The sequence below is a fragment of the Musa acuminata genome, chromosome BXJ3-6, assembly GCF_036884655.1.
Source record: "Musa acuminata AAA Group cultivar baxijiao chromosome BXJ3-6, Cavendish_Baxijiao_AAA, whole genome shotgun sequence".
Lineage (NCBI taxonomy): Eukaryota > Viridiplantae > Streptophyta > Magnoliopsida > Zingiberales > Musaceae > Musa > Musa acuminata.
Genome location: NC_088354.1, coordinates 8,854,623 through 8,881,321, shown reverse-complemented (window position 1 = coordinate 8,881,321; position 26,699 = coordinate 8,854,623). Strand labels below are relative to the sequence as shown.

General features: G+C 42.8%; 4 protein-coding genes across 7 annotated transcripts; 2 read left to right on the top strand and 2 right to left on the bottom strand.

The window, feature by feature from the left end:
• Window positions 1-499: 499 nt before the first annotated feature.
• LOC103987565 (exportin-T) lies at window positions 500-10,067 on the bottom strand. Of its 3 annotated transcripts, none has more exons than XM_009405894.3 (15): window positions 8,150-10,067; window positions 7,961-8,056; window positions 7,774-7,863; window positions 7,533-7,637; window positions 6,931-6,990; window positions 6,669-6,731; window positions 6,497-6,592; window positions 4,482-4,646; window positions 3,981-4,154; window positions 3,667-3,732; window positions 3,462-3,560; window positions 2,272-2,418; window positions 1,752-1,914; window positions 1,606-1,656; window positions 500-776 (listed from the first exon to the last, which is right to left on the bottom strand). In XM_009405894.3, the coding sequence occupies exons 1-13, from the start codon at window positions 9,827-9,829 to the stop codon at window positions 1,822-1,824; spliced, it is 2,934 nt and encodes a 977-aa protein (XP_009404169.1). In that variant the 5' UTR covers window positions 9,830-10,067; the 3' UTR covers window positions 500-776; window positions 1,606-1,656; window positions 1,752-1,821. The 3 variants fall into 3 exon arrangements, with proteins under 3 accessions (XP_009404169.1, XP_009404170.1, XP_065013379.1); XM_009405895.3 differs by having other exon boundaries at window positions 1,752-1,911; XM_065157307.1 differs by lacking the exon at window positions 6,931-6,990 and having other exon boundaries at window positions 554-776; window positions 8,150-9,971.
• Window positions 10,068-19,095: 9,028 nt separating this feature from the next.
• LOC135640030 (uncharacterized) lies at window positions 19,096-20,151 on the top strand. The gene has a single exon (XM_065154110.1). It carries the CDS (start codon window positions 19,296-19,298, stop codon window positions 19,929-19,931), a length of 636 nt encoding a protein of 211 aa, XP_065010182.1. The 5' UTR covers window positions 19,096-19,295; the 3' UTR covers window positions 19,932-20,151.
• A 14-nt stretch (window positions 20,152-20,165) lies between these two features.
• On the top strand, window positions 20,166-22,356 carry LOC135640026 (pentatricopeptide repeat-containing protein At1g08070, chloroplastic-like). The gene has a single exon (XM_065154105.1). The coding sequence runs from the start codon at window positions 20,180-20,182 to the stop codon at window positions 21,944-21,946; it is 1,767 nt and encodes a 588-aa protein (XP_065010177.1). The 5' UTR covers window positions 20,166-20,179; the 3' UTR covers window positions 21,947-22,356.
• On the bottom strand, window positions 21,954-26,516 carry LOC135640027 (GCN5-related N-acetyltransferase 6, chloroplastic-like). 2 transcript variants are annotated; one of them, XM_065154106.1, is made up of 9 exons: window positions 26,359-26,516; window positions 25,890-26,154; window positions 25,666-25,748; window positions 25,527-25,563; window positions 24,303-24,368; window positions 22,819-22,923; window positions 22,587-22,740; window positions 22,314-22,390; window positions 21,954-22,223 (listed from the first exon to the last, which is right to left on the bottom strand). In XM_065154106.1, the coding sequence occupies exons 1-9, from the start codon at window positions 26,460-26,462 to the stop codon at window positions 22,158-22,160; spliced, it is 957 nt and encodes a 318-aa protein (XP_065010178.1). In that variant the 5' UTR covers window positions 26,463-26,516; the 3' UTR covers window positions 21,954-22,157. The 2 variants fall into 2 exon arrangements, with proteins under 2 accessions (XP_065010178.1, XP_065010180.1); XM_065154108.1 differs by having other exon boundaries at window positions 25,890-26,149; window positions 26,359-26,493.
• Window positions 26,517-26,699: the final 183 nt, after the last annotated feature.

Sequence of the window (26,699 nt, the reverse complement as noted above, 5' to 3'; positions counted from 1 at the left end):
TTCATCTAAGATACTGCCAGTAGTTTTCTCTTGATAGTTTGATCATCTTCATCTTGAACCATCTGTTTATCGTGATTTCAGCCTGGAAAAAATATTCATCGAGAACCACTAGTTTATCCTCCTTAGGACAAGACAGGCCATGTAAAGTCGGATGCTGTTCTTGTTATGGGTAGGAGGTTTGGTGGTGGTGGTGTTTGATCATGATGGGATTTGCAGCAGGTCGGTCATACAAGGATTTGGTTTCGGCACTGTGGTTTCCTGCAACCAACTTGAATGGTGAGTGAGGTAACTAAATAATGCAATGCAGCTCGTGTATTGATTTTTTTAAGACCGTTCAGTGATGGATTCTTACTGCACTTGATTTGTTCATTAACAACATTTATTTAGGTTGATTGGGTTTTCTACACTCATTTTCTATTTCGTTTATGAATATATATGATCGAGGTTTAAAATCTGGATATGGTAATCAGATATAATGGGATGACAAAAAGTTGAGTCGTACAAAAGAATCAGCAGCTCCTTTGGGACTTTGCATGCTTGGCTTTCCCTTCGGTAGATAGGAGGAGAAACAATATGTCTTTAAGCATAATACATTTTATTTTATCTTCAAATCCGAATGCGAAAAAACAAAAACAAAAAAAGACATTTGGATTACATCTTCGAAAAATACAATTTAAAACATGGTTTATTGCTCATCTCAAAATTTTAAGTTAATAGAACCAAGCACTCCCCTTTTCCCTTTCCTTTTTCGACGAAGCTGTTGCCACAATATACATCTGCCCATGGACGAAATGAAAAAGGATGAGAGACCCAATTCGACAATCTAACATAATGTTCACAAAAGAGCATCTAATGCTTTGTGGTGAGATGATATTTATCATAGAAGGCATTAAGGTACAGCAAAAATAAGCCAGCTGCAAAATATGATGTCAATCTCGGATAATAGCAACACGTCTCTTTCAGAAAACCTTACTGGAGAATGGTATGGAAAGGAAAACATGATCAGATTGGTCATCAAAGCAAAATTTATTTTACATTCAAATAAAAATTAAAATTCAACAATCAAAACATGATCAGATTGGTCATCGAAGCAAAATTTATTTTACATTCAAATAAAAATTAAAATTCAACAATCAGGCAGTAGTAGGAACCCAAAACTACCTCATTTTGGGGTAGCCCTAAAGCCTTCCACCTTGGGCCGCGATTCCTGTGTATTACATATGCTTGGGCTTGTTTGGGTTTTGGGTGTCTACAGTTTGTTTATCCCCTCTGCAATCTAAAAATTCATGGTATGTATATATTTCATCATCTTTGGTGTTATATGGGTCACAGATCCTGTGTACCATATAGAGGCTTGGACATCTTTGGGTTTCTGGTGTCTACAGTTTATTAAACATTTTGAGAGTATGATTATTGCAGAAACATATTTGCAGTTACCAACCATGTAGGCATCAAACGTAACCGAAAAAAATGACATGAATCAAGTATGTCTCAAACTGATGCAATCACATTACAGGTTCAACACTAGAATGAATTACTATGGGCAAAGAAGGTAGTTAAGCATAGATCATGGTTATAGGTAATAATATTGATGCCGAAGAGTACCTTCTCTTCTTCAAACTTGTCTCAATGATTATATACATCGGCAGAACTTCCCTGCAACAATTAGTAACAAAAGCAAAGAAAAAACATGAATAATAGAAGAAACAAAATTAAGATGCCAATTCCTAAGAGAACTATCTCACTAGTACCTGCACTTGACCAGGAAGTCCAAATGGAGAAAATTATGGAAATGTCAAGATGCCACAACGTATTGGAATTCTATCTAAAAACAAGACTGCCATTTTGCTGCTGTCTTAAGTTCTCAATAAGCAATTGGTAGAAGGATCTCAGGGCCTTTGCATCGTTGGCCTGCTGGAGAACATTTGAGAGCTCAAAGGAAGTACTATGTGGAAGTAGCAACAACTAAAGTTCCAAACGGTTAAAATGCTTATATGCCAAAGAGCAGAATGAAGTATGAAGCCAGTAAGATGAATACACAATTAGGGACAAAACATGTATATCTTTTTCTGATCCAATTCTAGAAAAATCTACAGTGTCAAAATATTAGGCACCTGAAGATCCAATTTCGTTCAAAAAATTTACATTATTCTCCTACAACTAGACCACAGAAATATTCAATTTGGCTGGTAGATGTAAACTTTAGAGACCTCAACATATAATCTGTCTTTACTTCAGTCAAATAAGCAATTAAAGTAGTTGATATCATACCTGCAACTTTTGATAGTATTGTTCTGCTATTTCGTGTGGGCAATGTGCTGCTTGGAGCCCTTGAGACACAAAATGGATAATGAAGTCATTACCCAACTTCTCATACATAACCTTTTGAGCTAGCACAATTTCTCCAAAGAGGACTAACTGTTGAAGGAAGAACATATTGGTAAGCAGTCTAGGTGCAGTAACCATAAGAACAATAGAGACCAGAACAGGAGATGGCAATTACATGCTAGAAATCATCTTCTACGTACTGAAAATACTTCACAATTTAAAGGGGAAAAAAACAAAACATAGATACATAACAGACAAGGATTTCCAAGTTGGTCAACACAGATCAAAATATACCACGCCCAAGAGGTAGTACCAGCACATGGTTTGATATGCTGTGCCAGCAATGCCAACACACGACTAATCCTTTTTATTTATTTATTTATTTTTTTGCTTGGGCCAACCAGCACAGGAGCATGCTAATTGGCATGACATCACAAAACGTTAATCCATGGCTTCAATTAGAACTCTTCTACAGCACTTTGTTATCAACATGTAAATAAATATCATCACTAATAGGCCTCCTTGCTGAATCAGTACCAAAGTCTCACAAATGTAAGTGTATAGAGACAACTTTGAGATTCTTTTTTCATACACAAAAAAATCATATTCTTATTGCATTCAATTCAGCTAGTACACTTGCACAATTTATGCCAAAAACATTATTTGTCATCTCATACTCTAGAATTTATACAAATTTGCACCAAGACTTTGATGTTATGTGGCACTCAGCAGGTATGATGCATGGATGGATTAAACCAACAAATTATTTTTCATCATGCTGGTTGCATTTTTTTCATCTACCAAATGATTTTAATCATATTATAGAAATTCTAATAATAATATGAATAACTTATTAAATTTACATACCGAACACTGGCTGATAGACTAAAAAGCATAGACAAGTTTATAAGCCGAAGCTGTATGCCATCAGAAATAATTGCATTCTAAAAGTACTGGTAGATTGCATGTGGTAGACTGCATGTCTAATTACAAGATTATTAACTGATTTTTCTGAGGAAAATGTACCAATCTTGCATTTCAACTAAGATACACTAGAAATGTCAAAAATGAATACTTCTTGCATTTGTTAAACATAAAAAAGGCAAAAATCAAAATGTAGTTAGAGTACACACAGTATTTGCATCACGGAACTCAAATGTCTTGTCAAGAACACTGTACAAGCAGCAATTTGTTGCAAACTTCTCGATTACAAAGCTGCGAAATCCAGGAACCTGTTTTTTCAACCAAAAATTACTACAAGATCACAAACTTGATAAAACGAAAAGATTGTCCTATCTTTCTGAGACATGGTTAAGAGTATTAATGGAAAAGGAGTACCTTATCATCACCATTGCAATTAGTGCACCAGTCTCTTATGAGCTTCACGAAGATTTGGACACATAGCTGCCATAGTAATCACGAGGTAGATGTGTATAGTTATTATAACACTGCTATTACATTTTAAAAGCCAGAAGTAAATAGGATGGAAAGAACTTCATCTCGAGTGATGTTTAATTGATACCCGAGTATTTTACACATTAACAAGAGGATTTGCAAGCCTACTAGTTTTAAATTCAATATAGCCTTGTTACATCAACTTGGATGTTTGTAAATATATTAACCAAGTCTATACCGAAAACTCTCTCCCTTACCTTCCTTAGAAGTATATCTTTGTGACTGCAAGCAGTTAGTAAAAGCAACTGCATCATTGCATCCAAATATCCCATACAATTTGGAGCAATGAAAACCGACGAAAGATCATGGTTTGCCATCACATGGACAAAGGTATATAATGTTTTTTGCAGTTCTTGAAGTTCACGCACTTCCTGCAGGAGCCAAGTAAACATGGAATTAGGTACATAATCATGGACTAAGTGATGCTAATGAAGTTTCATGGCAGCGAGAAATGTTAAATTATTAGTGGTTCAAGTCACAAGATATTAGCAGTGAGATGAGATTCAATTGATCATACACAAGAAATTGCATGTTTCACGTTTTAGCAAAAGAATAACACACGAAATTAGGAAAGAAGCTATTAAAGAGAAATACCAGAGATGTACACCTAACAACACTAATCCATGCAGAATTCACCATATCCAGCTATTTAAAATTATCTATATATCAAATTCACATGAGCCAGTTCCATTTCAAACCTCAGTATTGCATCCAGGGCCTGAAGGAAATGCATCCTTCGGAAGTATAACAATTAGTCTGCTAGCAATAGCAGGAAATATCTCCACCAGTATGGCCTCTATAGAAGTACCGAATTTGTAGATTAGTTGATTGACTAATACAAGAAAATCCACCATGTCTTTTGGCTGCAAAAACACCAGTTAAGAGTCAATATAAAATAAATTTTATTGAAAGAAATAATAACTTATGACAGGATGGTTCTTACGTAAAGAAACTAAGATTTAACACTAGAACCTCAGAAAATGTGGGGAAAAAAGCAAAACATGTCACGATCCGAGCTTGATGGGATAACTGACTCGTTAACTTCATTGAATCTGAACCATTTGCTCAAAATACTTAAGTTAAAGTTAATAGTAGTACACTATTAAGAGCTTGACGCCCTCGTCAAAGCCCAACATAGCTCATAACATAGATCAAACTCTAGCATGATGATGCATGTGAGGCATAGTACACCATCAAACTCTTATAAGCTAATCTTAATCTTAGCCTACTTCCGATGTGAGACTAATCGAGATATTACAAAACACCTTTTAAATGAATAAATTAAGAAATAAAAATAAAATTTTAGGAGCTTAAAATCTTGTAACAACTAGCACTATCAATGTTACCCAAGTCATTTCCTTAAACAGACACTTCCAATTATTTGTATTAAGCATTTTTCTCATAATTAATGAAATAAAAAAATGATGTTCATTTTATCGAAAGTTCTTGCTGTTTTCTCTGCTTTCTTTAAGTAACATGTTAGTGAAAATTATTGTTTTCATTATAATTAGAAATATTAATTAAGCAACTGTTATTATTGATCACGATAAGTAAGAATCCACTCCACAATAAAAGTGAAAGACAAGCTTCTAAGTACATGACGATGTATATGATGAAATTATTTGTTCATTGCAGCATCAATGACAGACAGTATCTTCAAGATTTAACTTTTCAGCTTATCTGTTTCATGATGTACCAGTGTCCTCTATCTGAATTCATGCTTCATGATACACTACATTTTCTGCCAAGGAATTGAAGAATGCAGGAGATCTAGCTTCTCAAGTAGTTTCACTAATAAGTAATAACCATAATTAACAAAAAAACAACCGTCTATGTAGTGGGTATTTGATATTCACATCGAGCTAGTAAGCATACAGAGTCACTGGAACTTAAGACACCTTCAATGATTATACTAATTGCTAATGAACCTTAATAATTCTCTGAATATTTACTCTGTGCTACAGAAACATCAAAAACACATGAAGATACGAGCTCTCTGTAATTTTATTTCCTTGAAAGTTCTGAAAATGTTAACTTATCATTATCTTCATTTTTATTTTTCAAATTGCATTCAGTTCTTATTTTCAAAATTACATATATACCTTTACATTATGCATGCCTCCAATGAACCGAATAACTCATTGTCATACATAGCAACTAGTACCTTGATAAACCTTAAATCATCTTAAAAGAGCCTTGATCAGTGATCAAATCTTATTGCTTAGAGTTCTCTCTATTAAAGGTGCCTTCAACACAACCATTCAATATCCATGACCTTGTAGTTGTCATCACATTGGTAATTTCAACTCTATGAAGAAGACAAAAAAGATCAGTATGCCTATTAGTTAGATTTATCTGCTATTACTTATCATAATCATCTAAGCCTTTGCTGTTAAGATGAGTCAGCCTAAAACATAAGAAAAAGTAAAGACACCACAAATTTTCAGGCATGAAACTCAATACAATATTTAGTGACTCAAGTAGACCAATGTGAAAAATACAACATTCATAACTCAGTTATAATGATATCGGCCTAACTAATATGACATCATTTCCATAACCTTAAAAACAAGAAAAAGAGTACACAGAATAATCAGAAAATAATAATTGGACAAGTTCAGTGGAATAAAACAAGTTGCCATATGTACATTACCCAAGCTAAAAATATTGGAAAACAAAAAAAAAGCAAGCAAAAGCATGAGAAAAAAGATACCTCACTTTCCACAAGCAGTTGCTTTAGAGCCACAGGAAGGCATGGAAAGATAGATGCTCCCAAAATATCAACCATGCGATGAATGAATGATGTAATCTGCATCCATGTATTTCTTTTGTCATTGATGTCAGATAAAAAAAGGTATGTCAGAAAAGTATATTTAATTTGTCACCTTATTTCGCAACATCTTGATATTTGGAAATGAGATAAGAATTTCTAAGACAACATCTAACGTCTGCAACATAAAGGAGGAAACTCTTAGAAGTGTACCCAAAATATCATTAAAAATATATACTGTTAATCTGCCTTGAACCACACAAAAGCATGTCAACCCATGAAAACTTTCTTGTATTATCTAAATGCACTTCAGAAAAGCCATGTAAAATCAAATAATGTCTTGTACATGCATCGATTTGAAGGATAGCTCAACTAGCCTGCTTAAACATAATTCCAATGGCTGGACGGCTATTTTTAACAAGTCGTTCATTGAATCCCTGTCCATAAACAAGATTTACAGCAATGAGGGTCTATTTCCACAACATATAGATGTTCCAAGACCAAATAAATATTAAAAAAAAAAACAAGGTTAGCATACAATCAAAGCTTGAATTCAGAGAGTAAAATTAACCAAGGACAACAAAATAGCTAATTGTTCTTCTCAAAAGACGAAACAGTTTTCAGGAACCATTCGGCACAATCAGTTTTCAAGAACCTGGATCATTTTATTTCTGCCTTTTTCCAAATAGTACTTCCATTTCTGAATTTTTCAAAAACAGTATCCTCTACTTTTAATGGACCATGTGAGTGTCTTGTTATCCGATGTATCCTAACAGAACTAGGACAATATGATAATTCCTATCCCGTTATCTGATAAAGAGATGTGTCCTTTTTATTCACATATGAACACATAAGTTCCAATAACAAATAACTAAAATAAAAACAGAATGCACATGCTTCTCATTTTTAGAAACACCAAATACGAGGACTCCTTTTAAATGGACAGAGAGAAAACATGTTCGTAAATCAAAAGTTACACCTTGCTTAAAGCATGTAAAGCCATGATAACTTGCTGGATGGTCAAGACTTTTGCTGAAGATTCCTCTAACCCCTGTGCTTTGGCATCCAAAAGCAGCCCACTCAGCTGTATTAGACAACCACAAGTAATAAGTCAACTTATTGGTCATTCACTACATTTGATGCTGAAGCAATTACGAGGACCGGTGAACAAACAGAAGGATAGATGGGAAACAACAAGAAATCTCCAATTCCACATTAACCTTTTCACAAAGAGGGTTGAGAAATGCTGCCAAGTACTCAGATTGCTTTTCCAGGGGTACATCTTCCATGCCAATCAATAATCCTATTGCCTGACATCCCCAGAAACAAATAGAAGGAATGATAAGAACATTATCTTCGCTCAATGAAATTGCAGAGAACACATTTTTCAGTTTCAAGAAGTGACACCTCAAATGTTTGACTGCCATCTTCAGAACCAGGGCACTTGAGATCCTTAGAACTCCAATCTGAGCTAGTGAATTGAGCAACAATATCCTGTAGTCCCTGTGATTCAATAAACCAGATATGAGTAACCTATTTAAGAACAGAAAAAAAGACAGCATAATAAACCATAAACGAAGGGGAAAGGTTACATACTTGCAAAATCATATCCAAGTAAGGCACAAACTTAGCTTTCAGTAACTTGACAGCTCTCATGAAAAGATAACTAGCCCGTCTGCTCACGTTGAGATTTGGATGGTGTATGCCTCTCTCATCCAAGAAGACAGACAGCACATGAGGTACATACTGAGGATTATCCTGTACAAACTTCATAAACCTCGTGACAGTCTCCAGGTAGATGAGTGCCACCATTCGATGAGAATGGCAAGGGAATCGTGACGAAAGGAGCATATCGACCAACTCATGCAACGACCCACTACCAGTCCTCGCTGCTTCTTCGTTTACAGTCTCACCTAACCTGTAGAACAACGTAAGAGTGGCTTCTACTTCCTCCACGCTTGCTTCTGAAGAGGAAAGGGCGCTGATTAATAGAGTTTGGATAAAAAGTTGTGTGACATCGGGTGCAACCCGGCAAACACTACAGAATAGCATAAGCAGCCCCTTCCGGTGTTCGGCCATCTGGTCCTCCTCCTCTCTACCTATTTTATCTGGGATATCAAGATTGCTCCTGTAAGCAGGATCGTAGCATATCTGCTCTCTGATAACTTGTAGTATCCGACCAAGATACATTGCTTGTTTCTGGGAGGGTGACTTCATGGTGGAAACATAATCTGACAGAAAATCGACCACATTACCTAATTCAACTTCCTCGCTTTCCTGCATCACATAGAACACCGAAGGCAGGACCTCCTCAAGAAGTTCCAGAGGCGAGGAACCATCTATCTCTGCCGAACCCAGCTTCTTATAGCATTCTAGGGCCTCAGCAGCATACCCGGTGACCAGATCTGGAACCTTTAGAACCAATTCCGGGTCGCTAAACACCCGGTTTATTGGTAGAGTGCGGAGAAGTGCAACCTTCTGGCGAGGATCCATCCTCTTCTGGGCGATGGCAAGAACACAGCCACCAGCAGCAGCTCTCAGTTGCTCGGTCGAGCTGGGAGCCAGAATAAGATCGAAAAGAAGGGGGACGAATGCTTCGTTGGCGATGAGAGCGATGTCGATCCAAGTGACATAGCGCCGCATGGTGTCAAGGGCTGCGGTGGCGAGGGAAGGGTTGGAGGACCGGTAGAATGACGCCGCATCGAACCAATGACGGGCGATCTGGGGGACGCACTGCAGGCGCATGGCGTCTTTGACACGGGTAGCATCGGCGGACTCCTCAGGGGACCGGGGATAGTCGTGGCTGAGGAGGTCATCGTCGAGGGCGACGAGGAGACGGGCGAACATGTCGACGGAGGCGGGGTCGGCGGAGGTGACGCAGGGGAGGGTGCGGAGGAAGGGGTCGGGCCACACGGAGGGGTACTCGAGGCGGATGAGGGCGGCGAGGGCCTGGGCGAGCTTGTTCCTGAGGAAATGAGGGTACGCGGGGGGGAGGGGACGGTCGGACGCGAGGGAGAGGAGGGCGGAGCGGAGGAGGGGGAGGTCGGCGGGGGGGATGGAGGGGTAGCAGAGAAGGATGGCGTCGTGGAGGGCCTGGAGGCACCAGAAGTGGACGGGCACGAGGGGGGAGCGGTTGAGCCGATCGAGGCAGAGGCGGAGGAGGGCAGAGGGGTCGGCCTTAGCACGGTCGCAGAAGGCCATGGCCTGGGCGCGGAGAGCCAGGTCGGCGGCGCCAGGTTCGTACACGAGGAGGATCGCCTTCTCGAGGTCGTCCATGGCTGCCCCTCCCGCTCAACAACAACAGGATCAGAACCCTCACAATCCCTAGCGGCGAAACACCTCACAAACCCTAGCGTTTCATCGGTTCTTTATTTGCTGGGTTTTGCGGAGGGATACTGCAGACAGACATGGGCGGTGGTGGCAGAGAAGCCAGACGACGAGGGTTTTATCGATATATAGGTGGCAAAAGAAGGGGGGCTGATGCAAAGAATCGGAATAGACTATACAGATTGGTGTCTGGATGAGGGAATTCGATTATGAGTCGGATTACGCTTCGAAGGGGTGGGTGAGTGCGCGTCAACGTAGGAAACGACGGAGGTGGGATAATAGGTTTCGTGGGTTCTGTTTTCATGATCAGCGTCAAAATTGACAATGAATTAGTGTTGGAATTGAAATTAGGGGCGGAATGACCAAATTGGTTGACATGATTGGTGCATTGGAACCCAAATGAACTCTGAAATCAAACAGAGTATATATAATTCCTAATACCTATAGATAGTTATGGGTATTTCTTCGTTGTTTTGGTATTCAAATAGAATAAAAAATATTTAAAATTCACAAAGTTTCTGATAAAAATAATATAAAATAGTTTGCATTAAAATATAGGATGATAAAATACTCGATGATGATGGAGAGCTGACGAGGACAGGTCCCACTAAAGCGGTCGTACAGTGGTTCGTGTGGGTTTGATGTGTCATGATGACAGTCCATGGGGGCCAATGAGTAAATGGATGGCTAATAAAGGCAGCCATTTTACAAAATATATCCTTTAAATATATATATTTACTATTACAAATTTTGATTTAACATATATATATTTCTCCAAATGTCGAGATCGACCATTTTCTTTAAGTAAAAAAAATATAAAAAAATTAATTATTTAAAATTTAACTTATAATAATCTAGAATATGTCTTATTGGATACTTTTGGAACTAAAAAACTTATTGTTTTTGATAAATATCTTGTATAAATCTTTTGTTAATGTTGTTGAATTTGATGATAAGACTTCACAAAAAAAAGATAAACTCAAATTAACCCGGGTGTTGATTCCAGATGAATCGAATCTGAATCCGACGTAACATCATTTTTAATCGAACCATCCAACATGGATCGAGTCAAGTAGAAAACTCTTGAATTGAAGTCACATGGTCCAAATCAGATTATATATATATATATCAAGCCGCATCTTCGGCTACATTTATTATGGCTTCATTTTCATGCAACTTAATCACCAATAGGATGGCTATAATGCAGTGGATCCGCACAATAAGGGCATGGGTTGGTCGTTCATTTGAGCTCTTAATTCGTGGAGTTCATTCTAGCTTCTTCTCTTAGGCTTCGACCAGGGAACCAAAGGACACCAACAGCCCCTTCCACCATAGTTTCACCATTGTCATCATCATCCAATTTCCATTGTACTTCTATAGTATAGCTTATTATCACCTTTAATCGTAGATCAGAAATCGATATGACTAGGTTTTGTCTTAAAAAAAATAAGGTCATCCTGGTGGGTCCACGTGGTAGTCGAGTGATGAGATTAGCGTCGTATATAAGCTAACATGAGTGGTCTCAAAGTGGCCTCTAAGTGTTCGAGGTTGTTCCAAGGGTTCGGGTGGACTTTGGTCTCCTTGAGGGTCTTGCACTAAAGGTCAAAATTGATGGATATTTCTCGGCCTGATCCCTCCAACGATTGAGGTAGTTTTTTATGGAGTGAAAATAGTGAGGGTTTTGGTCTAGCCTCTAATCCTTGTTCAACATTAGGGACCCTTTTTTATACTTGAGAAGTCGGGGAGGGGATTATGGCCGACGGGTGATAGATCCGTACGTCATTTTGTGACTCATTTATGTGGGGCGACTAGTCCGTACAACCCCCAACAACGCATCGCTAGTAGAAGATGACAAAGGAGCACTGCCTATCAACCCTGACAGCTGACAAAGTTGAGTCAAAAGGCTCCCTGCGAGTTGTTGCCCGTAGGGGCCAACCAAGGGAGGGCACATTTCAGCTTAGTCACCTAGGAACCACTACCCCCGACGGTCGACCTGTATCGCCACCTGTGAGTTGCGATCCATGTTGGTCAATAGGTTGCTGCCCCATTGTCAATCGTGGAGGAAATGACCTAGGACTTATGTCTTCCACATCAACTCTTCAGTGACAGCTAGTTGGCCGGTTATGACTATTATTAGAATATTTTCTATCATTTATCCCACTTGAAAGTGTGCTTTAGGACTCTTACAAAGGGGTTTGAGATATGTCGTTTAGCCTTTCTATCAATTGAGGTCTCATTTTTCTTGGTTGAGTTTTCCTTCTTGGGTGCATCGGGTTTCCCAACATTGGGCGTGGGTCGAGTTTCCCAACTCATACGGTTCAAGCACATTTTGCTCGACGTCTCCGCCGTAGCAGACATTTGGCATGGGTCGAGGTTTTTGACTCACATATCTCGGGCACATTTTGCTCGACACTCCGTTGTAGCGGACATCTGGCGTGGGTCGAGTTTCTTGACTTAGACACCTCGGGCCCATTTTTCCTAGTGTCTCCGTCATAGCGGACATCTAGCGTAGGTCAAGTTTCCTGACTCGTACATCTCAGGCCTATTTTGCCTAGTATCTTCTGTTAGTCATAGATGCTTTGTAAGCTAATCATATTATTTATTAGTATTTTATTACTTTATTTTACATGTTGCATATATTGTGATGTCTATGAATCTATGCAATGAGAATCGAATTATGATGAGATCACGATAATAAGGCTGATTCATCTTTAAACATAAACACTAAATAATCCTGGTTACTCGAGAGAAACATCGAGATAACCGAATAGACTGATGTACTATATACACATCCATATGATTGATACGGCTGGTCTTATAGTTGCTCATTTGAGGATATTAGGGATATAGTGCAGGAACTCATTAGTGAATGAGTTCACTAATTGATCCGCTCATAAAATGCTAGATAGTAAATGATATCTCATTGTCAAACAACGATTTTGTCATTCCAATAGTATATTTGGTCTTTAGATTTGAGACACTAAAGATATCCTATATGAGTACTCGACTCTTTGATACAAGACTTATAGACCTGAAAATTATAGATCTAACATAACCGGTTATCGGGAGTGACAATCAACCTTACGAGGGCTATTGAGTGTCGATAAAGGATCAACTACTCTCGATGTCATGAGAGGAATACTTCATGTGTTCTTGCTCAGGCAAATCTCTAACTATGGTCATTCGGATTAAGAGAGAAAGAGTTATTCGAGAGAATCTAATTAGAGCGAGACTTGAGTAGAAACCATATAAACCTAACACCATACCCAAAATATAGTCTTTGGGATATTAAATGAATAAGAGTTTATAAATACAAAATAACTAAGGATAGACAAGTTTAATGAATTAGAATTTTCTGTATCGTCTGAGGACTGAGGCATAGTGGCCTAGTACATTCGTAGTCGACGAATCGAGTGAATCATTATGAAGATAATAATTCACTAAACTAGAAGGAGTTCTGACAAGTATAATTCATGACCAGCTCGATATTGGGCATAGAGGGTCACACGCACATGGTAAGTGTTGTGATGAGTAAAAATTTAAATATGAGATATCTGCCAGAGCCCATATCTTATTGGATATCCAATAAGCTCCTAAATTATTGGATCTTGTGGATAAGATCCAATAAGAGTCAATGAAAAATTATTGGGTAAAGATCCACTAATCCAAGAGGATGGGGTAGTTGGATGAAAATCCAATACCCAATAGAATATGATCCATTATGTTAAGTTGATAAGAGATATCTATAAATAGAAGGGAACCAAACAGCCATAGGCCAAACCCCTTTTAGCTGCCACATCTTATACTCCTCTCACTTTCTCCTCTCAGCTAGTAGCCCCTTTTAGGGTGTATGGACAGTAAGAAGGGATTGACCCTTCTTAATCGCATGGTGCACGCGAAATAGAGATCTGTACAACAATTTGAGGAGTGTCTTCGTAGCCCCTGCTATGTGGATCACCGCTATAGAGGAAGCCAATTAACATCTTTTATCCTCTCTCACAAATATATAAGATTCCAGGGATATATAATTTTCCTAATTAACACACATACATTACTACGCGTAGTTTTTGATTTTACGATTTTTGCGCATAAATCTTCACATGACGATGAAACCTTCTTTTATGTAGGAAATTCTAGATTTTTTTTTCTATTCTTCCATTGCACATGTAGTATCACCCTAGATTTTCCAATAATAGATGCCCTGTAAGCCAATCACGTGAGTGATGACACATGTGACACGCTACGTAGTCTTTATTATTATTATTAGTAGTAGTAGCATTTTCTTACTTTATGTTGTGTGTTACATATATTGTAATATTCATAGATCTATGCAATGAGAATCGGAACGTAATGAGATCACGATAATGCAGCTGATTTACCATTAAATATAAACTTTAAATAATCTCAATCATATGTTACTCGAGAGAGACATCGAGGTAACCGGACATACTAGTGTGTTTTATACCCATCCATATGATAAAAGTGGTTGGTCTCATAGCTGCTTGCATGGGGACACTAGGGATATAGTGTAAGTGCCCATTAGAGAATGAGTTCACTAATTGATCCGCTCACGGAATATTGGATAGTTAATTATACTTCATTACTAGACAATGATTTTGTGGTCCCAGTTTTATGTCTGGTTCTTAGACTTGAGATATCAAGGATGCCATGCATGAGTACTCTGTTTTTTTATACCGAACTTGTAGGTTTGGATGTTTCAGATCTAGCACAATCGATTATCAAGAGTTGTAGTCAACCTTACGAGAGTCATTGAGTGTCAATAGAGGATTATATAGTATTGATGTCATGAGAGCAATATCTTATATATTCTTACTCAAGCAAATTCCTGATCAGGGTCATTCATATTGAGAGAGAAAGAGTTCTCTAGGAGAATCCGATTAAAGCAAGACTTGAGTAGTTTCCATATGACCTTGATAGCACCATGCCCGATATACGAGGCGGGCAGGACGCGCGGACGTGGTCTCGGGCACCATGCGGCCGAGGATCACGACACTGGCTGACAGGCCACGCCAAGGTATATCTCGGCAGTGTGTGGCCGAGGTGCTCGGTGAAGCCGGGCAGACCTTGCATGGAGCCGAGGCAGTAGGTTGCGTCGTCAGCCGAGGAGCTGACGCGGGCTGGCCGCGCATGGGGCCGAGGCAGCAAGCTGCGCTGTCAGCCGAGCAACTGAGGCGGGCGGCCGCGCATGGGGCCGAGGCAGCAGGTTGCACCATCAGCCGAGGAGCTGACGCGGGCTGCTTGCTGCGCATGGGGCCGAGGCAGCGTGTTGGCTGCGCATGGTGCTGAGGGGCCGAGGCAGCGTGTTGGCTGCGCACGTGGCCGAGGGGCCGAGGCAGCGGGCTGCTTGCTGCGCATGGGGTCGAGGCAGCGTGTTGGCTGCAGCGTGTTGCTGCGCACGGGGCCGAGGAGCCGAGGTAGCGTACTGGCTGCAGCGTCTTGGCTGCGCATGGGGCCGAGGCAGCGTGTTGGCTGCGCATGGTGCCGAGGGGCCAAGGCAGCGTGTTGGCTGCAGCGTGTTGCTGCGCACGGGGCCGAGGAGCCGAGGCAGCGTGCTGGCTGCAACGTCTTGGCTGCGCATGAGGCCGAGGAGCTGAGGCAGCGGGCTGGCTGCAGCGTCTCGGCTGCGCATGAGGCCGAGGAGCCGAGGCAGCGGGCTGCTTGCTGCGCATGGGGCCGAGGGGCCGAGGCAGCGTGTTGGCTGCAGCGTGTTGCTGCGCACGTGGCCGAGGGGCCGAGGCAGCGGGCTGCTTGCTGCGCATGGGGCCGAGGGGCCGAGGCAGCGTGTTGGCTGCAGCGTGTTGCTGCGCACGGGGCCGAGGCAGCGTGCTGGATGCAGCGTCTTGGCTGCGCATGGGGCCGAGGCAGTGTGTTGGCTGCAGCGTGTTGCTGCGCACGTGGCTGAGGGGCCGAGGCAGCGGGCTGCTTGCTGCGCATGGGGCCGAGGGGCCGAGGCAACGTGTTGCTGCGCACGGGGCCGAGGAGCCGAGGCAGCGTGCTGGCTGCAGCGTCTTGGCTGCGCATGGGGCCGAGGCAGCGTGTTGGCTGCAGCGTGTTGCTGCGCACGGGGCCGAGGCAGCGTGTTGGCTGCGCACGGGGCCGAGGAGCCGAGGTAGCGTGCTGGCTGCAGCGTTTTGGCTGCGCATGAGGCTGAGGAGCCGAGGCAGCGGGCTGGCTGCAGTGTCTCGGCTGCGCATGAGGCCGAGGAGCCGAGGCCAGCCCTAGAAGTCGCTGCTGCTGGTGCAGGTCGGCTGTAGTGGAGCAACCAAGGAGAAGACTAACGTACCGTCATTCTGGGCCCTCCTTCTAGCGCCAATCTGTTACGGTAAGTAACTTTTTTAGCCGTGGCCTCGGGGCCGACGCGGCTTGGTTCGGGGTCCGAACGACGGGGATCTCCCAGGGGGGTTCCTCGGGACTGTAGAGGTCGTCGGCTCGGGCCAGTTCCTCCGGGAAGGGGCTCCTTGCCTGTGCGTCTGGTGAGAGGCGCCTCGTCTTCGCACCTGCACAAAGGTCGGGTCGGTAGCTCGGCCCGACCCCTCTGACGATCAAGTCAGTGACGTGGAGAGGGTGGTGGGAGAGGGAATGCTTCTGGCGTGAGTTGTCTCCTTTTTCTCCCTTGGCATGCAAGGGTTTTTATAGTGAAGGTGGCATGTAGGACTGCTAGCGGGGGGCAGGCTGGTACTCCTGACAGTAGCGATGGCGTAGCGTGTTGGACTTGGCTTTTGCAGGATATTAATGTGCCTCGGTCAGTGTTCTGCTCAATTCCAAGGTGCGTGACGTCATCTGGAGCAGCTGACATTGTCCTGAGGCTGACTGCCATTTTTACCCTTATCAATAAGTATAACTCACGACCAGTTCGATATTGAGCATAGAGGATCATACACATATGGTAGGTGTTGTCACGAGTAGAGGTCAAAATATGAAATATCCATTGGAAGCCTATCTTATTAGATATCCAGTAAACCCCTGAATTATTGAATCTTGTAAATAAGATCCAATGAGAGATTATTGGGTAGAGATATGCTAATCAAAGAGACTTAGGTAGTTGGATGGAGATTTAGTACCCAATTGAGTAGTATTCATTAGGGTTAAGTTGATAAGAACCTATATAAATATGAGAGAACCAAAGGGGCATAGGCCAGACCTCTTTTACCTGCCACATCCTATTATCCTCCCTCCCACTCCTTCTCAACTGACAACCTCTATTTGGGGCGTGCAGATAACAAGAAAGATCAACCCTTTCTTAATCACGTGGTATGCGTGGAGAGGAAGATCGTGCGGAAATTTGATGAGCGTTTTCACCGCATCTACCATATAGATTACCCATAGAGAGGAAAACAAATGACCTCATTCATCCTCTCATATAAATCTGAAAGTTTTCAAGGATATACGATCTCCCTAGATAACACGTCTTTCATATATACGTAATTTTTTATTTTACGATTTTTCGCATATTAATCTTTGCACTACGATAAGAACTATTTTTTATGGGAAATCTGATATTTTTATTTTCTATTCTTCCACTGTGTATATAATGCTACCCAAGGTTTCCCAACATTTTCACCATGGTAAACATCTGGCGTGGGTCAAGTTTCTCAACTCACACACCTTAGGTATATTTTTTCTAATGCCTCCATCGGAGCGGACATCTTGGTGTGGGTCTGCTTTTCTAACTCACATATCTCGGACACATTTGGCCCAATGCCTCCACCATAAGGGGTATCTTGGCATGAGTCAGAATTCTTGACTCACACATCTTGGGCATATTTTGTCTGATGCCTCGATGGACATTTGGCATAGGCCAAGTTTCCTAACTCACATATCTTAGGTACATTTTACTCGATGCCTTGATAGACGTTTAACCTAGGTTACGTTTTTTCAACTCACATATCTCAGACATATTTTTGTCAGATGCCTCCGTCGTAGTGGGTATCCGGTATGGGTCGAGTTTTCAAACTTACACATCTTGGGCATATTTTGGTTGATGTCTCCATTATAATGGACATCTAGCGTGGGTTGAATTTCATGACTCACACATCTCGAACACATTTTGCCTGATGCCTCTGTCATAGTGGATATCTTAGCGTGGGTCAGATTTCTCGACTCACACATCTTGAGCATATTTTACCCGATGCCTTGGGCATATTTTGCTTGATGTCTCTACCGTAGTGAGTATTTTGGCGGGAGTTAAACTTTCCAACTTACATATCTCAGACACATTTTGCCTTATGCCCCCTCCATAATAAACATTTGGCGTGGGTAGGATTTCTCAACTCACATATCTCGAGCATATTTTGCCTAATACCTTCACTATAGTGGATCTTAATCTCTTGCCATAGCGGATCTTGGGCTTCCATCGTGGTGGGGCCTTTGTCTCCTATCGTGGTGTATCTCATGCTTCTATTGTAGCAGGCCTTCATCTCTTGCTGTAGCGAATCTTGAGCTTCCACTATAGTAGGACTCGTCTATCACCATAGCAGATCTTGAGCTTCCGTCGTAGCAAGCCTTCGCCTCCTATTGTAGCAGATCTTGGGCTTTTGTCATGGCGAGCCTTTGTCTCTAAATGTAGTTGATCTTTGGCTTTTGCCGTGGCATGCCTTCGTCTCTCGCCATAATAGATCTTGGGCTTCCACCATAGTGTGAGCCTTTGTCTCCCGCCATAGTAGACCTTGGGCTTCTATCATGGCAAGCTTTTATCTCCTGCTGTAATGATCATAAGCTTTCGCCATGGCGAGCCTTCATCCCCTGTTATTGCATGTCTGGGTCCCCTTGCTGTAGCGAGTCTTTTGTCTTGTCATGGTAAATCGAGTCATCATATCGTGGCAGGTCGAGCCTTCCTGTCATAACTGGTTGAGGCATCAGGCCATAGCAAGTTTTTCCTACCTCGTTAGGGCGAGCCTTCTCGTTTGCTCGGTGCAGCAGGCCTTGAGGTTCGCATCGTCTCAGTGGGCTTCAAAGTGTTGATTGTTTATGGTGACTTTATTTTTCCGTATCTTTGCACATTTTTATGGATGTCTATTTGCTCGATTAGATTATTAGATGCACTTGATGGCTAATTATTACTCTCTTTCTCTTAAATTATTCTCTAAATGTTCTCTTTTTAACACAGAAAAGTATTTATCCTGCTTTAAATTTGTGAACAGATTGAGACATTACAGTGGTTAAATCGTATGGTGTAAACAAAGCGTGTAGCAAAGAAACATACCTGAAGGATTCCCGCTCATCCACGTTCAAACTTCTCTTCCTCCACCAAAGCCAAAGGTGCCGCGTAGACGGGTACGATGGGTGGGTCCACTTCCCAAACGTATCCGTTACGCCGACGCTCCTTCAGGCTCCAACGTTCGCAACGCAACCAGCTCGCATATAAACGCTTCGGTGTGAGGTTGATGACAGAGCCATGGCTTCCAAGATGAAGCGGCCGAGCAGCTCTTCTTCTCTCCCAAGCCTCCTCCTCTCCTCCCTCAACCTCTTCCTCCTCGTCCTCGCCTCGGCCTCCTTCGCTCCAGTCTTCCTTCTTAGGACCTCCCCGACCTCCTCCGGCTGGGCCCTCGTCGCGGTCTCCTCCGCCACCGTCGTCTCCTCTCTTCTGGGCTTCTTCTCCCAGCTCACCCACCTCTGCTTCCTCGCCCATGTCTCCTTCGTCCTCGCTTCCTCCGTCGGCCAGGCGCTCGGCTTCCTCGCCCTGTTCCTCCGCCCCGACCCCAGCCTGCAGCTGCTGGGCTCGGCCAGGAGCAGAAGGGAGCAGCGGGCGCTGGCGAAGGTAGAGGAGGCGCTGCTGCTGGGGATGTTCCTGGTGCAGTCGCTGGAGCTGGTCGCCGCCTGCGCGGTGCAGCGGTGGTGGGCGCGGCAGTTCGAGGAGGTGGAGGCCGAGCGGGAGGCGTCGGTGAGGAAGCGGAGCCGGAGGATGGCCCGGGTGCAGGAGGAGGCCATCGCGAACGCGGCGGCCATGGCGGAAGCTAAGGCGAGGGAGTTGGAGGAGAAGATGAGGGCGAACAACAAGGGACAGTGGGTGAAGAATGATTTCGAAGGATAAGCGATGAGAGGGGCTTACCGTATGGTTGATTCTATAGACGTAATTTAGCATTGTTTGGTCGATCACCATAGGGGTGGCGGCCACCAAATGCTATGTTCTCCTCCGTCTTATATTCCTACTTGTATTATATTTGCATTTATGTTCGTGATTTGTGATGTGGGCTTTATGAGCCCCGCATTTATATTCTATGGACTAACTCTTTATAAGAGGCTTAAACCGATGCCCGCGCCACGCTCAAGGCTCGACGCATGCTTGGAACCTCCGTACCTTACCGCCGTCTCTCCGACTCCATCTCCTCTCTTCCCGCCCTAAAATGCCTCCACGCCGTGGTCCTCAAGGAAGGCCTCGCCCACCGCCTCCCGTTGGCCACCAAGCTCCTCTCCCTCGCCGTTTCCCTCTCCCCCGCCGTCGACTACGCCCGCAAGCTGTTCGACGCCGCGCCCCGCCGGGACTCCTTCATGTGGAACACCCTCCTCCGCGCCTACGCCGACCTCGGCCCCTGCGAAGAGGTCCCCGTTCTCTACAGGCAGATGCACCGGGACGGCCTCTCGCCCGACCCCTTCACCTTTCCCTTCGTTGTCCGATCGTGCGCGGTCGTCTCCGCCCTCCGCGAAGGGAAGCAGGCCCACTGCAACGCGATCAAGCACGGCTTCGGTTCGAACGCCTTTCTGCAGAGCGCGCTGGTCACCATGTACGCCCAGAACGGCGTGATTTCCGACTCCGCGTTGGTTTTCGGTGAGATGGCCTTCAGAAACATCGTATCCTGGACTTCGATGATCGCCGGTTACGTCCAGAATAGCGTCTTCGGTAAGGCGCTGGGTGTTTTCCGATGGATGCTGGACTCGGGGACGCAGCCTAATGAGGTCACCCTCGTGAGTGTTCTCCCTGCTTTGAGAGGTTCGGAATGTCTGACCTCCGGGATGTCGATCCACGGGTTCGTGATCAAACTGGGCTTCGACTCCCACCTTTCCTTGGCGAACGCTCTGATCGCCGTGTATGGTAGATGCGGGGGCACAAGTGTGGCGAGGTACCTGTTCGACGGAATGCCGGCCCGAGACTCGGTCTCGTGGAGCACCATGATCGCCATGTACGAGCAAAGCAGCGAGGGAATCAACGCGATCAAGCTGTTCCGGAGAATGCTGACGGAGAAGGTGGCGCCCAGCAGCGTCACATTGGTCAGCGTCATATCAGCTTGTGCCGCCTCCGGAGACCTCGAAACCGGCAAATGGGTGCACGGCTTCGCTCGGAACAGGGGGCTCGACGCCGATGTAAGGGTTGGCAACGCGTTGCTGGACATGTACGGCAAGTGTGGCAGCGTAGATGCGGCCAGAGATGTTTTCGAGAAGCTGGCATGGAAGGGAGGGGTGGTCTCTTGGAGCGCCATGATCAGGGCCTACGCGGCGCACGGGCAGGTGGAGGCAGCGTTGCAGCTCTTCGCTCGGATGCGATATGAGGGCGTTCGACCAAACAGTTTCACGTATACCTCAGTTCTGGCAGCGTGCAGCCATTCCGGTCTCGTGGAGGAGGGGATGAACCATTTTGAAAGCATGAGGGAGTACGGGTTGACCCCCACGCTGGAGCACTGTGCTTGCTTGGTGGACCTCCTCGGTCGTGCCGGTAGTTTGGTGGATGCGTACGAGTTCGTAAAGAGGATGCCCTCGGAGCCCGATGTAGGGGTGTGGGGGGCGCTGCTGGGGGCTTGCAGAATTCACGGGGACGTCAACTTGGCTGAGTCGATATGGGAGGAACTCTGCCGCCTCGGTTGCAGCAGCGTCACGCTGTACGTGCTGATGGCGAACATCTATGCAGAAGCTGGCCGGTGGGAGGATGCGGCGAGGGTGAGAGACATGATGAGGGGGATGGAGCTGAGAAAGGACCCCGCATGCAGTTCTGTGAATGCAGATAGGCGCTCCCATAGAGATAGAGAGCGGCCATTAACAAGAGACGAATCTGTGACGCACGTTGCAGATAAGACGGACATGAGCAGATGCACAGTGGTCGATGATGTTTCGTAAAGGTTTCTTATGTCTTTGGCATTAAAATTTGTGCGACATTCTTTCGGAAGAAAAAGAGGTTAGACTTGGTAGGATATACAACAATTAGCGGTATTTCTCGTCGACTATACTTGATTCCATGAGTATAAAGAAGGGTGTTGATGTTTGAGAAAATCTATTGATGCTGACCTTTACAGGAGGACATGGAAACAGTCGGCTGCCGGAAGAAACTTCAAATCTTCAAGCACAGCAAGTAGTTCTTGTCAGCCGGTAAGTGAGGACCAGCCTGTTCGACCATCTGCAAGGGTGTGCAACAAATGTAAATTTGGGAATGACCAAACGATAGAGCATCAGGCTGTGTTTGCAATGTAGAATTACGATGGCATACCTGAAATCCTATTTGCTCATATAGTTTCTGAGCTCCGATGTTATCCCTGTCCACATCTACAAAGATCTGGTTGGTACCTGCAATGCAAGAAAATAACATCTTAGTAAGAAGAACGACATAAAGAGGAAGACCAATCAGCCTTCACGCATGCTAATTAAACATAGATACAGGAATGAGAAGATACATGTACTCGCCCACAATTATTATCTAACCATTCATGCCACACTACCATCATTTGGAATTAGAAAACATGGATAGAAGCTCATGACTTACCATATGATGCGGCCACGTCAATAGCTAACGATAACATGTTTGTGGCAATGCCTTGCCGACGGGCATGCTTGGCAACACACAAGTTTGCGATATATGCATATCTTGGTCGCTCTGTCTGGGATAGATTGGAAGATGCTGGTGGCTTCATGCGCTCCTGCTAGACTGTTTAACTCATGAATTTACCAAGAGATGCAACAAAACAGTGAAATAAGGGATCAAACGTGTTGCATACTCCAGGAATTGTCTCTCCGCATAAAAAATGCCGTATGCTTAAATCCAGGGTCCCAAATATGCTCTTCATCACAGCGTGCTTAATATTTTCTTCATGCTTCCTTACCTGGTAATTATGAACACAGCACAAAGCAAAATATTAAGACGTGGTCATTGTGGGCCTTTTACCGATTAAAAGAAAAGATTATATATCATGTCAGAGTGAAAGCATGGGTAGTAAAATTCAGAATTGATGCATGAGGGAAAAGAACGAAGAATCTTTACAATTAGGCAGTACTTGAACAATCTAATTTTTAGATAAAGCTACTAAAAGCTAAATTCATCAGAATTTAGTAGAGCTGGAAAAATGGTTTCACTATGGGTATAGTGTTATTTGGCAAGTCATGCAAGGTCATGACAAGTTGAAGAAAAAGATCTTGATTTGACAATATATGCTCTAATGAAATTTCGTAAAACTAAAGAACCAGGTCTAACCTTTTTTTTCTTAATGGATCATTTATTCAGAAAACTATATATCAACTGAAAAAAAAGGAGAAATGGTGCAGGAAGATAACAAAATGTTTAGGCTATCATATAATGATGTTATCTTGGTTCTGATGATGCGTGTAAAAAAGTAGAACAACTCAAATATATACACTGCGGACATGTCAATAGGAGGGTCATATATGGACCTTGATTTGTTCACAACTAAATATGCTATATATCTCTTCTCAAAAGGAAAAAAAAAAAGCCTAAATATCTTCACGGTCCTTGCTGTCAGCTCCAGCACAAGATCCAACTCTAGCATGAGAGTTCACCTACCAAGTAGATACCAAGACCTTTTACTTAATAATTTATTGATATCATCTCTAGCACACAAACTAACTCAACTATAGATTCCCAAAGGACCTAAGGCTTCATTATTAACTTACCAATTAGATATTAAGACATTTTACTAAATAACTTATTGATGTCATGCACCATTACGATTCCCTAAAAATTACTAAACTAAGATACTATTGTATGACCAAAAAAAAAATCCTTTTCTGTTCCACAAGGAAGATCATACATCAAATCTGCAACTTCAAGTACTGCAACTCTACAGATGTTGAAGTTTGCACTCTATTCCACAGTCCTAACCAGTATGGAATCTGTGAGACAACCCATATGCAGAACAACCTTGATGAATTGCTTCAGCATTCATTTAATGCTATGTGAGTTTCTGAGGCTGCAATGAAGGTAATAAAACTTGATAAAATCTTCAGGTTTAGTAGGCTAAGTAGCATCACACTACCAAGCACAAACTGCCGAGCAAGCTGTTCCACCTAATCTCGAAATTGGCACAAACAAATGCATGTTGCAATGCAACAATTGAAGATAGGCTATTCCTTTTTTCAAGCATAAGTAACAGAATGATGCGAGTAATGCAAGTCAAATATAGCCATAAGTTACAGTCTGTAATGCCAGCAAAGTAATCAGTAAATACTACATATATTTTGCCCATACCACAACAATGCAGACACACTTCTCATCTTGGTTCCTACTGCATCTTTTCTTTAGTGAATTGAATTCCTGCATCATATTGGCTCATCAAGTTGCAGTCAGTTTATAATATAGGAATATAAAGTCTAACGACAATAAGACAAACTCAAATGGGAAATCAAAAGCCTCAGGTCATTAACAAAAAAATATTGATGGAAAATTTTGGTAACTTGTTCATGGAAGATGATAAACTAGTAGCTAAAACCAGATCTGGGAATACCTCTGTATCCACTCCCTAGTGTCCATGCCAGATATTGGGAGTTGGATATCTATCAATATGTCAGTTCATTATTATTCAACTTTTGTTTTGTGAATTTGATTATAATTACTCTTTTTCCCAAAAGTAACTCCCCCCATCGAAAACATGTTCAAAATGGGCTTTTCCATCATGCAGGATAGTAAAAGTGTCAACATTGATTTTTTTTTCCCCTATGCATCCGCTAGTCAATCTTTCTCCCTTCTTCAGTTCCTAATGTCTGTCTAAGAAACTCAAGTTTGTTTGTTTTACTTATTTAAAACAGAAATATTAAAAATTATAGAAAATGGAACTGAAAAAATGGAACTAAAACATGGCCAAGAAAAAAGCCAATCCACGTACTATAATTCTCATCATCTGCCCAAAAGTGCACCGAATTCTGCCTGATTAGCCCAAATACATGTCTATAATTAACCACTATGATTTAAAAAAAGAGAGACAGAGTTCCCGATACACTGACAAAAGAACCTTTTTGCTAAATTATGCGAAAAAAAGACCCTGAAAATTCCTTAATGTACAAGTTCCTAAAAGTGTGTTATTGACTATAACCAAGTCAAAAAGTCTTCTTACGGTGACTTTACATAACAGTAACTTTAATTCGTTGCTATTTGATATTGTACCATCCGATGCTTACTTCCAAACCTTTATGTGATTCAATTATTGCAAATTATGTACATGTTGCAAATGGTTTTGTTTCAGACATGGTAGAACATGTAACTATTGCGGTTGCATTTGAGAATTTTCAAGAGATATCAAGCTCTGTATATCATTTTATAACCATCCTAAAGTCAATTTCACTATTCAAGCCAACTTTGCAGTACCTCTCAATACATTCCTTGATCATCAATCATAGAATGGTCCTATCTTGTCGTAAACGTGCTTCCAATTAGTTACAAAGATATCAATTACATCCACGGTGAAGTATGTCATACCTGAACTGTGAATTGCCTTTTATGATTTTGAAGATGGCTGCAATAGTGCAATGACAAACCCAAAGTTAGTCATTCAGTGCCATCTTCCCTTTTCCACAAAGGAAAAAGCAAGCGGTGATGAATGAGAGAGATAGAGAACTAAGATTCTGTTGGATGTTGATCTGTTACTCGAACATCTGAGCGCTCCTCCCAGTAGCTTTCCGCCCTTAACCACGCCGCCATCTATCATGAAGAAATACCAAAAGAAATCAAGAAACCCTAGATTCGAGATAGTGAATGATTCCAAAGAAGCCACGGAATGGAGAAATGTATCGATCATCATCAACATGGCATTCCTGTCCTACGATCTAAGGTTGAGCTCACCCAAAGTTCTTCATCACGAACGGCCTCCCGTGCAACCAAACGACCGAAGGCCCTTCTGTGCTCGCAATCGAATTCGTCATCCGGAGGCTGCAGACGGTCGAAGCGAAGGTTCGATCGACTCGATGAGGCCTCGATTTGAGGAATTCTTGGTCCCAGATCGCGTTGACTATACGACATCTCGAGCCGCGGAAATCCTGGGGCCGAACGAAGATCAAAGTCGACGCCGTCCTCCTCGGGGTCGGAAGATATAGCCGACCCATCTTTCCTACAAATTACCCTCCGAAGATTAGAAGATCGCATCTCTAAGAGATACATTTCAAGAAACCCATTAGAAGATCGCACCGCCAAGAGATAGATAACCACCAAGAAAAAGGCCGACAAAGAGGATCCACATCTCTTTGCGCAGATAGAGCAGGAACCATCTTTTCCCGATTATATTCACGACACACAGCGAGAGGATTCTACTCACATGACGGCGAAGGCGAAACTTCTCAGAGGTTTCCGTCGATCCTGAATGGGGAAGACTAGTACTCGCCGGAGACCCGCCTGTCGAGCGGCGACAACCGCCACCATCGGTGAGAGAGAAGGAAAGTGAGGAGACAGCGTCGGTCGTTGCTGTCAACTAATTTTAATTGGCCAATTATATATTACCTCTTATAATTAAAACCTTTTCTTTATTTAACTTAATTCATTAAACATTTATTTTTATATAAAAACATTAAATTTAAATCAAATAAATATATAATCGAATGTCATGCATTAAATATAAATCCTTTATCATAACAATTAAGGAAAACATGACCCACATAA

Bases quoted from the DNA above. Each gene is read 5' to 3' on its own strand.
- LOC135640030 (XM_065154110.1), top strand. From the start codon at position 19,296: ATGGCTTCCAAGATGAAGCGGCCGAGCAGCTCTTCTTCTCTCCCAAGC.
- LOC135640027 (XM_065154106.1), bottom strand. From the start codon at position 26,462: ATGGTGGCGGTTGTCGCCGCTCGACAGGCGGGTCTCCGGCGAGTACTA. The intron at 25,749-25,889 runs GTGAGCTCAACC...TCTTCATGATAG, and splicing joins TTCGTGATGAAGAACTTTGG to ATGGCGGCGTGGTTAAGGGC. The intron at 24,369-25,526 runs GTATGACATACT...AATATGATGCAG, and splicing joins AAAGGCAATTCACAGTTCAG to GAATTCAATTCACTAAAGAA.
- LOC135640026 (XM_065154105.1), top strand. From the start codon at position 20,180: ATGCTTGGAACCTCCGTACCTTACCGCCGTCTCTCCGACTCCATCTCC.
- LOC103987565 (XM_009405894.3), bottom strand. From the start codon at position 9,829: ATGGACGACCTCGAGAAGGCGATCCTCCTCGTGTACGAACCTGGCGCC. The intron at 7,864-7,960 runs GTGTCACTTCTT...TGGGGATGTCAG, and splicing joins ATGGCAGTCAAACATTTGAG to GCAATAGGATTATTGATTGG. The intron at 3,733-3,980 runs GTAAGGGAGAGA...TTACTATGGCAG, and splicing joins AAGATATACTTCTAAGGAAG to CTATGTGTCCAAATCTTCGT.